Here is a 15,297-nt window from a genome sequence, read left to right as displayed (position 1 = left end):
CCAAGGAGAATACTAAACGACGACCTTAGCCATGGCTACGTTTGCACCAAAAGAAGGAAGGAGGAGGAGGAGGAGGAGGACGAAGAAAGAGGGGAGGGAAGGAGCCAGGGAGGAAGGGAGAGGAGAAAGAGCTGTGAATGGCACCATAACATAACAATGCACTCCGAGGCTCGGTCGGCAAACACAGCTGGGCCGGCCACAGTGAAGCGTTTAATGAGTCATAACTCTAAAGAGACAGTGAGGCTCTAAAACCACTTTTACTATACTGCGGTCACCCTCACAAACACAGTCACACACACAAAGGCTTTATGGCACGATGCTGTATCACTATGGATTTGATAGCACGTAACCGCACGTGTGTACAGTGTGTCATTAGCTCTCTGTTGTGCCATTACATCCCCATAACGCCCAGATAATGTATACAGATAACCCTACTCACCTCAATAACTTTCTTAGAGTCCAACCTGAAGTTAAAGTCACCGAAGACAAAAAATGGCAGCTTCTCATACCGCTGGTCCGTGATCCTGCAAAACATTAACACCACACACACACAAAAACATAAATAATAGAAAAAATCTGACATTCATCACCATCAGGTGTCAAAGGTTATCAGTTCCTTTGACTCAGGCTGTTAAGTTCATGAGGGCCTCAGCACCCCCTGGTGGTCTGATCACTTCAATTAAAATTTTTTGTGATCTGATCCAAGCTTTCAGCACTTTTGCAGCACTCAGCAGGCAGAAAACAGTAGAAACATTTTATCTGAAGCCTCATTTTTAGTATGAAGGAGAATGAAGAAGAAAATTCTATGAAATTGCTGCATTTGTCTTTTAAAAAATATCTAGTGATCCATTTGCAGGATTTTCAACTCCTGACTGATACGCTGCTATTAAATGACCTAAGTCCAGTTCACCTTTGGATACATGCGAGGGCTTCGAGTAAACGCTGCTTTCAGCTTGAAAACAGTCATTCTCAGGTGACGCCACAATTAAATGAATCAAGTGTGACCGTTTCCTTTGACAATCTGCTTTGATGGCAAAGAAAATTCACTTTGCTGAACTAATCAACGTGTGAGTAAACCAGACTCAACCCTGTTAACTTATTAAGCGCTGAGAGGTTTAGAGCCAAAGCGCATTTTCTGATTTGGTGCTAAGGCACAAAAAGCACAGCGGAGCAGCATTTTCTTATAATGCACACATCTGGGACAGACTCGTATAAAACCAGAGGTCTTCGTTTTTTCACACGAGGCTGATTTGATAACAGAGTTAAAAGAATGTGCATGTAGCTGAAGCGGAAAACCAGGCATGAATTTATTAAACGTTAAGATGGCAGAAAGGAGAAACTGCAGACAGTGAGACAGAGAGAGAAATGTGCTACGTCATCAACATAACTTATTCTTGTGTGATTTATGGCACTGATTTTTGCTTGCCAGAATTTTCTTATACGTCTCTGTCACTGATATATGTAGTACTGTGAGTGCAAGTGGGCACCTGTAAGCCTGGACCTCGGCTTGGATTTGTTTGCCACGGTGGAAAGGGTTTTATCTCATTTCTATGTGCTTTTTAAACAATCCCTATCATGTAGACTTTGGTGTTTTATGTTTCAAAACGCAACGTAGCTTGCCATCACCAGTGTGTGAATGTGTGTGTGAATGGGTGGATAACTGGATATGTAAAGCGCTTTGGGGTCCTTAGGGACTAGTAAAGCGCTATATAAATACAGGCCATTTACCATTTACCATAATTGAATTCTCAACAAATGAAAATCTGAATGAATTAAGAGATTCTACTTAACTTCCTTTTAATCTTTCTTCTCATTTTGCTCAGTGTTTTTTTGTACCTGTTAATATAAATTTGATAAAAAATGGTTTTCCTACACTGAAGGTTTCAAGACAAATAAACCTGCTGGTCCCGTACCCAGCGGGCTAATGCACCTACATATTCTGCCATGTTCTGTTTTAGTTAGACCAAGTGAAATTGCTCTGCCGATGCCTTTTAAAGGTCTTCAAAATCCACCAGAGTTTATTGCTGGCTGATGTTTTAATGCACTAAATACCCTGCTTCTTTAAACCTTAAGCATATACAGTCTATGGATTTGCAGATCCTCTCTGATGTGGACCGCTTCCAAATCTCCAGAACTTCACCACACCGCCAGCATCCCAGTGCTTAAAAAAAAAATAATGCACCTAAGCGACATATAATTAAGTCCTACGCCTCATCACCTACTTAAAAGTGTCTCTTCTACAGAGCAGAGATAGGAAATTAAAGCTCTTGTGTAATTAATGATTCAGGATGCTTGGCTCGCTATCCCCACTAATCGCACGGATAAATCTCACCGTGGACTTCCCAGGCACAGATAACAATATATTTATGAGGCCGTAAAGAGAGAAGAAGGCTTTTCTTAGCGCCGGGTCTCGGTCTGCCCGGCTGTCGTAAAGCACAGCCACTTCTTTTCTGTGTGGTGGCGAGGCGAAGGTGACTGAAGTAAGGAGGCGGGGGAACACAGCTATTATATTAAATAGAGAGTATGCAGTTTGACATTCCCTTATATTAAGCAGAAACTGCACACAGCAGTGTGGAGCAGTGGAAATGGCACTTGGTCTGCATATATTTTCTTTTAAGCTGATGCCCGAATAACCAGCATCTCTTTAAACAAGGCTGGCTGGTGAATTGCCGGCTATACAGAGCCCACATTTTCTCAATGGTTTGTCTGCACATTTCTCCAAACATTTTTAGGTTCTCTGCACTGAAAGTAATAAACATAGCTTACATAAACCAAAAAAAACACTAGAGGTAACCTTCGAAAGGCTGTAAGTCACCCGAAACCCTTTAATTTATGTGTCAAAATAAGGTTATGGTGCCCATAAATAAGCCAAAATGATCAGTCCTTTTAACGTGTAATGTGTAAAAGCACACTGCTCAAAATGTCTACCCTCCATGTTTTCACTAAGTCACTGATGTTTACTATACCTAACTATTATTTTTCTGAGTATAACTGACTGCTGCTCTCTATCCTAATGTCTAAAGTTTACTTTCTAAAGCAAGCACGGGCAGGTTAAACCAATAAAAGGTTTATGTAACATCTTATGTCGAGCTCAACTGATAAGACCAATATCAATACCGATATTTGGTGATCTAAAATATCTGCCGACCTCTCTAACGCAGTTTAACAATAATCTTATTTTATTATCGCGACAGGTTGTGGATTACTCATTTATCCTCTGCCGGCCTGTGCAGAGGATATCAAAATCAAAAAAAAAAAAATATTATATGCACATTTAAATACAGGTTGAACCAAAGTGCTGTATATAGTAGAGATAAAATAGCAAACATACATAGTAATTACTATAAAAGACTAGTCATTCATTCTAGTCAGTGTTTTCAACTGGGTTTTAAAAATGTCGAGTGCTGGCAAAGGCCTAATGTGAAGGGGTAGACTGTTCCAGAGTTTGGGTGCAGCGATTGCAAAAGCTCGGTCACCTCTGTTTTTCCGTCTAGTTCTGGGGATAGTCAGAAGCAACTTATCTGCAGACCTAAGGGCTCTACTTGGATTATTTTTTGTTAAAAGGTCCGAGAGATAAGATGGAGCTAATCCATTCAGAGATTTACAATTAACAAAATCTTGAAGTCGATTCTACGATGTACTGGTAACCAGTGTAAACGTGCCAGGATTAGGGAGATATGATCACATTTGCGAGTGCGTGTCAGGAGTCGGCCGCCAGCTGTCACTCAGGATAAGTGAGTGACAGCTGGTTGTTGCGTTTGTGGCATTTCTCTGGTGGACAAACTCTGTAACATTAGAACTCATAACATGACTGAAAGGTGTTCTCTGTGTCTCATTATGTGGAGACCCTCTGGCGTAACCAATCACGGAAGCTCCACTACCACCATCTGTCCAATACATCCAATCAGTGCAAGGACACGGGATCCCCCGACCACTTTTATAGCAGCCCCTGATCAAACACCAGGTATTCTCCCTTTCTGCCCTGGAAGATCACAAGATTTTCAATTCAATTCAGTTTTATTTATACAGCGCCAAATCACAACAACAGTCGCTTCAAGATGCTTTGTATTGTAAGGTAGACCCTACAATAATACAAAGAAAGAAAAACCCAACGATCATATGACCCCCTATGAGCAAGCGCTTTGGCGACAGTGGGAAGGAAAAACTCCCTTTTAACAGGAAGAAACCTCCGGCAGAAGCAGGCTCAGGGAGGGGCGGGGCCATCTGCTGCGACCGGTTGGGGTGAGAGAAGATCTTCTTTACTTTTCAGTTTTTATTTATCAACCGTTGTAAATGCCCAAATGACTATTGGTCAATATATTGACCTTCAACAACATATCAGTCGGGCTCTTCTCTATCTTTTTGTAACTGTGCTACAATTGGGCACGAACAATAAGTTTAAAGGCACTAATTTCAGAGACTTAAACCAATGGCCTCTGCACATTTTGACAGTTAGATAGACTCCTCATGACACGCACAAATGTTAATACTTTTACTGATTGCTGATAGTGCTGCTCAGTCTTTTGCCAGAAGCTAGCTATTTGGCATTTCATTGACCCCAAAGGCAGTTGATATTTAACATTTAAAGCTGACTAATCCTAGAATTTCCTGTTCTGAAGTTACCCGAAACCACTATGAAAGTCTCACTGGCTGCATTACTTTTTAATTTGCCTGGATTTCATTCTTCTTCTTTTCTTCTTCTTTGATTGTTAAGCACAGTTTTTTAAGTTGCACATCCTTTGTGTGGAGTAGCTCTTTAATAAACCCAAACTGGGATTGATGCCATTAATGACCTCACACACTGGTGCTAAGAGACTGAGCTCTATCCAAACAGGCTTAGTGGTCAGTTTATACTGTTGACCAAAACGGAGGGCAGTAAAGTGGCTGAACACAGACGTCATGCGGCGCTTATAGGCGTGGGAACTTCTACATTCTTTGCCCTAATGGAGAATTTACCGCATGTGCTTTTGTGAGTAGCGAACACTATCCAAACAGATATATACCAATCAGGCAATGACATGTTAAAAAAGATAAAGAAATAAAGAACAGATTAAGTGATGAACAGGAAAGATGAGGTTAAAAGTGAGGCAGTCACCCTTAAGAAAGAGTGGCTAAACTGAGAGAGGAGGAAATGTGTGTTTCTCCAGAGCTTGAGGTCTTTCTCCCACTAACAGCCATGTCTAATACCCGCGGCCGGGCTGTTTTGTCTGCTGCTCCAAGGTATCAGCCACAGGTCAGAAGGTAACACTCTGTTTACACGATCATTTCCTAAAGCACTCATGGTGACTCAGTGGTGTGAAAGTTGACTTTTTTCTTGGCCTTTGTGGGGACGGACCAAGAATTGCAACATTAGCTACAGCTACTGGGCGTGAAAGGGTCCTGAGGGTGGGGGGTCCTGGACTTTTGGGGGTGGGGTGGAGGCTGGATGGGGATCTGACTGACCCTCACCCTGGGTGGGGGGCCCCATTAGTCTCGTCATCACAGTTCATTCAGACAAACTGTAACAGTGTCGGTGACATTCTCCCACAAAGACACACTCCTTTACACAGTCTATAAACATGCTTTCTCCTGGCCAATTCATCGCGCAGTGACACCCCTGAAAGAGCCTCTTCACACGGCCCGTTCTCGCTGAGGTTTGGGCTGGGGCCTTCATCAGGCCTTCCTTGGGGCTACACAAAGGCCGGGGTCAAACGCTAATTTACAACATGGCCCCAGACTCTGCTCCCAGGCTCCTTAAACCGCCAGCACAAAGCCACCGCTAGACTTTTTCTCTGCGTCTAACTCTCACAAAAACCATGGTATCAGGAAAAAAATACAAAAAAACATGTGCTCAAGACTGAAAGCATTCCTGCATGAAAGACTCTATCAGAAGCTCAATCTCACAAACAGCACACACACACACCATGATACCCGATGAAAAGCTTACCTACATTGGATTGTTTCTCCTTTACACCAGCCTCAGTTTCACTGACTCCAGATTACACACGGTGATTGACAGCTAAACTCAGCCATAACGGACACCCAATATGAGATTATGAGGGTGCAAGTGGGGGCCATGTCATGATTATATTGACAAGGTGACTTACCATAAGTTGGCCAGTCAGATTCAACTTTGCACACAATAGCCAGGCCGAGCACCGTCATCCATTGTAAGTAAATGTTGAGAAATTGAGAGAATGTTAACATTGTGAAGAATCTGCTGGTGACGTCTTTCTGAATAAGCCAAGAGTGACCCGTGACAGGACCTTTGACACCTCAGGACAGCCTTACCCTCGTTCCCTTGTTAGCAGCCCATCTCCTTAGTAACTACCACCCCAACAAGAACACCATGCAGGAAAGATAAGGTGCTGAGGGGGTGAAAGGGGGTGAAAGGGTGTTTCAGCGGTCACACAGAAGTTAGGGAATAGGTCTGTTCAAGTCAACAGCGTCAAGACATCCTGAAGTACAGAAGACAGCGAACTTCTGAGATATAGCCAGGAGTGGGCAAGAAAAGTTTATGTAAAGTTTATGCGGACTGGAAAACTACCTGGACCCCAAAAGCTTACTTTAAAATTTGTTTGAACATCCCGTTGTGATGCTGTGTGATGTGCACAAGCAAGTTCATGGATGCACTCTGCAAACCCAATGAGCTGATAACTTTCCGCGCCATCCCAAATATGGTCAAATACGAGCAAAATGGCGATGTTAAACCTTGCATATATAGTTGTGCATTACTACATAGTTATTTGGGTCTATTTTTAGACAGGCCACATCTTTTTGATTTATATTGCATTGGTGAATATTTCACCCAAATCAGAAATCTAATCAAACTTTACTTTGTGACTATACTTTTCTACAGAAAACCCAAGACTACTACAGAATATAATGCAAAACATAATGCCGAGGAGGGAGGGAGGGCTGAAGACAGGTTAAAATGACCATGTGTCTACAAATAACAGAGAAGCAGCAAATCAGCAAATTCCGATGTGTTAGGGAATTCCACATTATGGATACTGTTAGCCTGAAAAGGACAAATAACACATTGAGTAAAGGTACAGGTAAAGTTAGGTGTAGGTTAAGGTAGTTATTGTTATGGTAAACTAGAAGTGCATAGTCAGTGAGTGAGTGAGTGAGTGAGTGAGTGAGTGAGTGAGTATATGGGAGAGAGAAAAACAGGTCCACTGTGAGCAGAGAGACAGTGGAGAAGATTAACCTCTGCTCCTGCAGGCCTCCCAGGGTGAGAAGGCAGCACAGAGTCACACAGTGGCACTACACACTCAGGTCTATAAACAAACACAATCAGTGGGAAAAGTCATTATAGATCACATGTAGACTCAGTAGAAAAAAAATTAATTGTACTACACATGTTTATGACACAGGAGTTGTACTGGAAACCATGATCAGCATGACAACACACACACGCACGCACACACACCAACCACTCTCTTTAATAAATTCATTCTGGCTTTAAGGAGGATCCCCCCTGCAATTATCCAGTCCTCCCTCTTGCAGCTCAACATGTCTATTGGCTGGAAACTAGCCGGCCTTTCTCTGCTCTTTCAGACCGTTGTTCTGGGAAAAGCCTAAAGGGAAACATTTAGATTGGAGGGCTTTTTGAGTCGCGCTGACAGTTGACTGATGACCCTCCATAAAATGACAAAGCATCGCTGTGTGGTGGCCAGTGCGGCCCACTGCCTCCCCATGGGAAACTAATTGCTTTGAATTGTTAACGGCAACATTATTTTTCTGCCAATCATTGCTTTTGAATGGCCCGAAAATGAGCATGAAACAAGTCTTTTCAGCGAACAAAACAGTTAAATGTCCCCAATGTTGATCAAATTAACTTCAGCACTCTGACAATGGACTATATTTGTGTGGAAATAATAGGGCACCACAAAGCAAGCCTTTATGCCTGGATTTCACAGTTGTAATGTAAAACTGTTCTCCCCTGAACCGGACCAGCCACTCTGAATGGGGCTTGGAAACAGAAACAAACTCCAATACACAAAGGAGGGTTTTTTTTTAACTGCAATGGAAAAAAAACCTGTTGGTTTTATCTCATGCTATCATTTCACATTGGTCATTTAGCAGAAAAGATTTCCACCCTCTAGAGAAGTTCCTGTCATTACATCAGCCTGTCTTTGGAAGGAAAATGCTAATAAGCTGATATCTGTACAATCTAGCAGCTAATGGGAGTTCATTTAACATTATGAAAATGCCCAGTTAAACTACTCTTTAAAAAACTGCTTGTGCGCACACAAACAACTCAACCATAACATAAATGGGAAACAATGAACTTTCCACATCAAGCGTACCCGAGTGTCACTTCATGCAGCTTGGAACACACATGGGCACTTTCAAAGGGCAGGAAAGGGAGCGAGGGTACGTTTCAAGCAGAGCCTTTGCTGTTCTCCCATGGAAGCGGCCCTCACATCAGCCCAGGCTATGGAACTGTGCTTTTTTTCCCCTTTTTTTCTTTCTGATGTGACTCAATAGTGAGGTCTGGCTGGCTAAACGTTGTTCCTTCTCAGCATTGTTCCCCCGAGGCCTTGAAGCACTTTGGAGATAAACACTATTTAGCAGTTAAAAGGGCCACAGAGGAAAAGGCTTATCAGATGTGTTCTCAATGGGCTGTAAGCTGCATTATTAGGCATGAGCTCCAGATAAGGTGCAGGCTGAAGTTTGATGCTCGGCAGCAGAGCTCTGTCCCCGCAGCGCTGCCGTGCGTGCAGGCTCCAGTGTAGACTGCTGTGAGGATCTCAGCTGGTGGTGTGTTCAGCAGCTCCAACCCTCCCCAATCTTATCCCATCCCGCAATGAGAGATTAGAGCCCAGAGAGGAGAGAGAAGAGAGAGGGAGGGGGAACTCTGGCTTTAGATATTCCCCGTTCCTTTTCCTGCTCCGCTTCTGGGGGTAGGAGTCAGAGTTAGGACAATAGCCAAAAAGATGGTTCCCAACCAGCCACTGAATGGGAACACTGTTGGTGGTAGCGCTTCATTCAAAGCCCGGCCCGGGCACATTGTCCTCCCAGATCGACGGAGGAGAATGGAGTTTGCTGGTGGCTGCCAAAAGGTTAGCAGCCTCTGTGAAAGGACCGACCCATTATTCACTGCCCTTTACAGAGCCCAGGCACCCTTTGTGCTCCTCCTCCCTTCCCTCTGCACTGCTAGCTTTTTCTCACTCCGGTGCTCCGGATCTGCGCCCGAAGGCTTCACCCTAAAGTGAGTGAGTGAGGCGCGATGGCCCCCCCACATCAATATCCCACCCCTGTATCGCTAGCAAGGAATACCAGGGGAGCTGGAACATATAGCGACCTCCTCATCACCACCACCACCACCTTGCCTCACACCACTCACCCCTCATCCCCACCCCTGCCGAAAGAAGAACCTTTAAATGATATGGCCCAGAAGTAACAACAAGGTTACCATCCTCCAACACAAGGGGAATTAGAAGGAGGGAGCGTGGAAACTGCCACTCACGCCAGCACAGTTTCTATTCAATCCCTTCAGCCACCCAGCTAAGACTCTCGCTGCTGTTTAGGTGTGTTTACAGGAGGCCCTTTCAAAATAAATCAACTGGGGGGAAATAGCACAATGAAAGTAGAGGAAACACTATCAAACACAACAGAGCAGAAACAGAGGTGCTTTGGAAACGTGATTATGTCGGTAAATCCAGGTGCGTTAAGATGTAATAAAAAACTGCAAAAGCTGCTGAAACACTGCCACTTCCCTGTCCATTAAAGGCAGCACATTCTTTCATCAAATCAAAAATGAAGTAAAGGTAAAATATGACCTTGCAGAGAAGAATTTATTAAGTGCCTCGTAATTCAGGCCCATCAGAAAGCCTGTTTGTAATGTATGCCACCGATATATTTATGCATGTAGTTATCCAAAGTGGAGGAGGTGGGGAGGCGTGTCGTGCATTCTTATGCAAGCTGAATGAGAGGTCACCTGCTGCCTGGTGGGTATTAGCCTTTTATTCTGTGTTAGCATGGCCAGGTACGGAGCAGGGCTACCACTGTGCACTCCATCATCCCACAGTGCTGCAAATGCATGTCCCATAAATTACATTAGCGTAGCCTATGAATGGAAATCATGGTCTGTTTGTACAGACGCGGACTTCACTTAGATCAGAGGGTAGAAACCCGTACCATGACCATGAAAACTCCAGCTAGAATAATTAAAACCGTTAAACTAACGTAGCCTCGCTCGTGTTAGAGCCACCACTGTATAAATGACATGGCAATGTGCCTGCTATATAATACGATGTCCAGTATAGAAATAGAAATGAACATCCAGCAAAAGGCCAGGCGGTCACAGACAACTGCAGTAGGAAAAATGACATTAAATTTAACTGAAACCCAGTTAAATGGAAAGTTTGCAGATGTGCCTCTGTCTTATTGCCCAGCAGGTCCTGAGCAATAAGACAGCAGCTAAAAGTACTACATCCTGTTTGGCCAACATAGTCTGTAGTTAAAAGATGGACAGAGTAACCCACTGCTTTGCTAACTTTCATTTTGACACGGTGAGTTAGCATTATCCTGCGATATGGACGGCTGCCATCTTACTTTTTGCAGTGACTACATTTTGACAACAGGGCAGATTGCTAAATTATAACCTAATGCTAACAGCATAGGTTAGCAAAGGGGTAGTTTATATTAGAGCATCACACAGACATGCTAATCAGTTCCAAATGAGTAAAATAATCATATAAATTCAGTCACCAAAAAGGACAGTTAAACAAAAAATGTTCCAAAAGTCACCAAGACTGCAAACACAGCTAAAATATTCAGTTCAATGACTCAGATTAGCAGAGGTGATACCACCTGTCACTCAAAGCAGCCGTGCCCCTAATAATACATAACTTTAAGCCTTAATACAGCGTACAGTGTGTACATTGTATTAGTTCTAATCAAGTGAAAAATTAGGCATGTTTATCCACTTTAAAGTTAACACAGCAGTCTATGGAGAATGACTCCTTCTAGATTAGTCTCGTGTGGTCTTTTGAGGAAATGCAGGAAAGGGTATTTTCTCTTGATGTGTGTGTCGGGGGGATATTCAGTTCTGTTCAGTTAGCCAGGACTTTTGTTGTAATGCCAGTGATGATATTACATGTCACAGTATATTTTATATATTTATTTCTCAGGACCAAAGCAGTGTTCACAAATGGTGTACTGACAAATGCTTGCTTCATTTTCTCTGCTGGTAGAAAAACGACAGAGGTAAGTGTAAGATTACACTACCAAAAACGAAAGTAAAATAACAGAAAATGCTGGAAAGGAAGAAAGATTTAGAGTGAGGGACAAAAAAAGAACAGATAAAGGAGACTTGGGAGTTCACAGACCGTATAGTGAGAAGCCCTATTTCCACAGACAGATGTAATCCCACTGGTCTAAGATTGAATCCCACCAAAAACCTTCTCCACACCTCTCTTGCTCAGTCTAAGCCTTGATTACAATATCAATACAGGTTTTTGCCATGCAACAGAGAAATGGGATTTGTGACTATCAGCTGCTACCTCAATGCAGATATGCAATTTCTGTTGTTCAGGAAAAAAAGACTTTATTAGTTTAAAAAAAACATTTCTTAAATCTTTGTAGTCCGTCTCAGTTTTACAGATAAAGAGTGTAAACATCGTGTATAATGAAGGAACTTGTTTTGCAGATTATCTAAAAAATGTGTGGATATCATACGTCTTCCTGCTTTACAGAAACATAAATGTTGGGTTATAAATAGAGTAAATCTACCTTGATATCTGCAGAATTTGATCTAAGACTAAAGTAAAAAAGCTGGTGACCAACATCTACTGTACCTGTCTAAAACGTAGGCCAGTGCCTTCTGCCTGGTCCCAGAGTACTCTGATGGGCTTTTCTCCCAGGCCACAAGGTTGGAAGCATCATGGAAAAGGTGGATGTTGACCAGATCAAAGGCACTGATGGAGAAAGGTCACATTGTGAGCGATCACTGATGTTTCTAGCACACATATGCATAAGAATACAGCCACAAACTCTAATCTGCCATCTTTCATTTTGTTCTCTCAGAGAAAAACAAGACAGCGATGAACACCTCCCTGCAGATCCTATCTGGGTGGTTTTTTTGTTAGCATGGGGCTTGGCAGGGCAACTCAGAGGAATTGATCTTATCCCACGGGCTTTATTCTGCAGTGACATCCTGAACAAATGAATACATCTGTAGCTTTGACTGTGTCCGATCTGATCTCCCATTCTTCACCAGCCTCTCTCTCTTTGCCGCTCTTGTCAAACGTCACGCTCCTATTAAATGCTTACCGTTTCAGCTCTTTAGTTCTCATGTCATCCCTCTATTAGATTACAATCCCCATCTTCCACCCCTCAGCCACCTACTCCTCCCCCCATTCCCTAGCTCTGCACGCTGGAAGCAGCGATGGTATTCATCCCGTACAGGTTCAATTGCATGTAATGTTTTTTGTCATCTGTCATACGCAACTGCTCGAGTAACGTGATTACGTCTAATCGAATCCCTGCTTACTTCTGCAGCGCGCTGTCCGGAGAGGATTCGGCTATGTGAGTCGCTCTCTCCGTCTGGGTGCGCTGTCTATGATAACCTCACAGAGACTCCCTGCAGCTCCAGGGTGAAGTCAGACGTGACTGACGTGGCTAGATATTCATCTCTAATCACAGCGATACACTTGTAATGATTCAAGGTTGAACAGTGATGAGGTGGGATGTGTCATTGTGGGGACCTATTAATAAAACTCACCAGTCAGCCATGGCCCATCGAGTTCTGATGAATCCCTTTCTGGACCACTTGCACTGCAGAACAGAGAGACTCAATTTAGCATGACAATTGACAGTGGCGAGGATTTACCACGAGACAAATGAAAGCTATAGAGTCAAATGTTTCACAGTCAAGTGGCAATGTCCATCATCTGGGAGCAGAATTTCTGGTTTGCATTTTTCAGCACTGCTCGAAACTCTGCAGTTCAATTTGGACAGACAGACACATTTCATTAAAAAATTCCTGAATTGTGAGCTTTTAAGGCAATTAAACTGCCTAAGTTACTGTATGGAAACGGGCTGTTAATGACTCTATAAATACACATTTAAACATCAGAGTTAATGGATGAACAGTGGCGGAACGTAAGTGTATTGTAGCAAACACTCCACTACATTTCACTAGGAACATCCATCCATCCATCCATCCTCTTCCAATAATCTGGGGCTGGGTCACTGGGGGCAACAGCCTGAGCACCTCCCTTTCCCGAGCCACCCCCTCGAGCTCACCCGAGAACAGCAAGGCGTTCCCAGGCCAGCCGAGAGATATGATCTTTCCTTCTCCTTGTAGACATGCCCAGAACATCTCACCCGAGAGGCATCTTAGTCAGATCTCCGAATCATTTTAACTGGGACCATATACTATACTGTTACCATAGTTATACCTTTTTTTATGTGTTTAAGTTTTCCATCATCAGTTTTCAAATAAAAACAAATTGATGCTTTGTTATAAGTAAAATTCAGAAAACAGGAAAAAAGAGCTTGACAAGCCAAAACATTAAATTAAGCCAATAATAAATGGCCATTGTCTTTCACCTGTGTATACCAGTCAATCCATTTCATACCTGCTTGGCAACCTTTTCCAGATTTGAACAATCATTTTCAGAAAAACATTAGGACTAAAGGTGGAGTCAGTCTGAGATCAGTCTGTGATTGAATGGGGTCAAGTTGGCAATTACAGTGGAGGAAATTATGATTTGATTCAATCCTGAATTTTTGAGTTTGCTCACTTAGAAAGAAATGAACAGTCTCAAAAACACATTGCATAAAAGTTAGAAACTGATTTATAACTTTTATGTTATATTAATGTTATATCACAATTCTGGCTCCCAGAATTCAGCATTTGATGGTTTTTGTTTGAGTCATTTTAATGTAAGTTTGCTCGGCTAACATTATTTCAGAATGTTCAGTATTTTACAAAGTATTTTAATTTATGTAATAAAATATCGATATTTGGTGTTCCCTTATCGACACAATATTGCAACAGAAAATATTGCAACACTATTCTGTCTATATTTTTCCCCCCCCAACCCTAATAAATATGAATAAATGGCTTCAGTCAGAATCCACTGCCTACAAAATTAAAATCAAAGCACTGCATGTTCAATGCAAACAAGATTCAACATGCTTTATTAAAACTAACCAAAAAAACAACCACATGAAGATTCATACTTATATTGTACATCAACATTCTTATGAATATGGAGGACTTGGTCAGTCAACCTGAAACATTCAACGCCATAAAAGAAAGAAAGTGAAATGCTATCAGTCTGTTTTTACACTCAGTTAATGTTGAAACGTCTACATTTAGGAAAGCTCTTTAAGAAGCTGGCAGCGCGAGGTGGGTTTTAACCTAGCTCACCTCAGCCTGAACACTCAGTGATCCTGACAGGCTTTTATTGAGTGAGCTGGTCAAGGAAGTTTTTACAAGAAGCAGAAAAATGGATTTTGACCATCCTAACCAGCTGAAGTTTTTGGTCGAACGGTGAAGAAGACATCGCGGCAGAAAGTAACACGAAGCATACGTTTCTATCTAGATTCATCATTTTAAGTGAGAACGACCAGAGAACGGTGGCGCGAGTAGCTCTATGGAAAAAGATGCTGGGAGACACCAGGTGACAGCTGCAGTGCAGACATCCACTGTGCAGCTGCATCTTTCTCAAACAGCACATGATCAAACAGCACATGATCTTTTTCAAACAGCACATGATTCACCATGAAGCTGGTTATTAAATGAGAGACAAATTGATGTTGCGAGTGTTCTCATTCTGAATAAATAAGCCTCTTTCTCATAACCTCTCTCTTTTTTCCTGCCTCTCTCTCTCTGTGTGTGATACCCCTAATGGGGAGTTAACTGCAGTGATAAATAAACTAATTACGGGCCAGGTCACATAATTACAAATTGACTAATTTTATTTAAAAAGCTCAGATGCAAATTAAAAGCCTAAGAGGTATTTGATTGCGCCTCACATCCTTCAATCTGCATTAGTATAAGATTAACTGTATCAAATTGAATTACATTAGCATACTTGAATTAATCCATAGTGCCTTGGCAGGATGTATGGACCCAATTATAACTTGCTGTCCCCCGAAATTGTGACTTTGAGAGGAGCATATGTAAACAGATATGATATGATCATGCTGTAGCAAAACCGATTGGCCTCGCACTTCAAAATATACCTATATTTTTTAACTTAATGACTATATTAAAAAGATAAACAGAAGCAAACAGAAGCAATAAGGCTTATGTAGTCACACACAAAAATGCACTCTGAATAACACATTAGT

At 42.3% G+C, this 15,297-nt stretch overlaps 1 protein-coding gene across 3 annotated transcripts in view; it reads right to left on the bottom strand.

The window, feature by feature from the left end:
- Window positions 1–15,297, bottom strand: part of inpp5a (inositol polyphosphate-5-phosphatase A) — a 153,703-nt gene that overhangs the window by 40,643 nt on the left and 97,763 nt on the right. For all 3 annotated transcript variants that reach the window (XM_026190029.2, XM_026190031.2, XM_080287730.1), the window contains 3 exons: window positions 12,716–12,768; window positions 11,790–11,909; window positions 440–524 (listed from right to left, as the gene is read on the bottom strand). In XM_026190029.2, coding sequence (XP_026045814.1) covers window positions 440–524; window positions 11,790–11,909; window positions 12,716–12,768 — 258 coding nt within the window. The remainder of the gene's footprint in view (window positions 1–439; window positions 525–11,789; window positions 11,910–12,715; window positions 12,769–15,297) is intronic.

This window comes from Astatotilapia calliptera, chromosome 13 (genome assembly GCF_964374335.1).
Source record: "Astatotilapia calliptera chromosome 13, fAstCal68.1, whole genome shotgun sequence".
NCBI lineage: Eukaryota > Metazoa > Chordata > Actinopteri > Cichliformes > Cichlidae > Astatotilapia > Astatotilapia calliptera.
The sequence above is the reverse complement of the archived record's forward strand: the minus strand, read 5'-3'. Positions and strand labels throughout refer to the sequence as shown.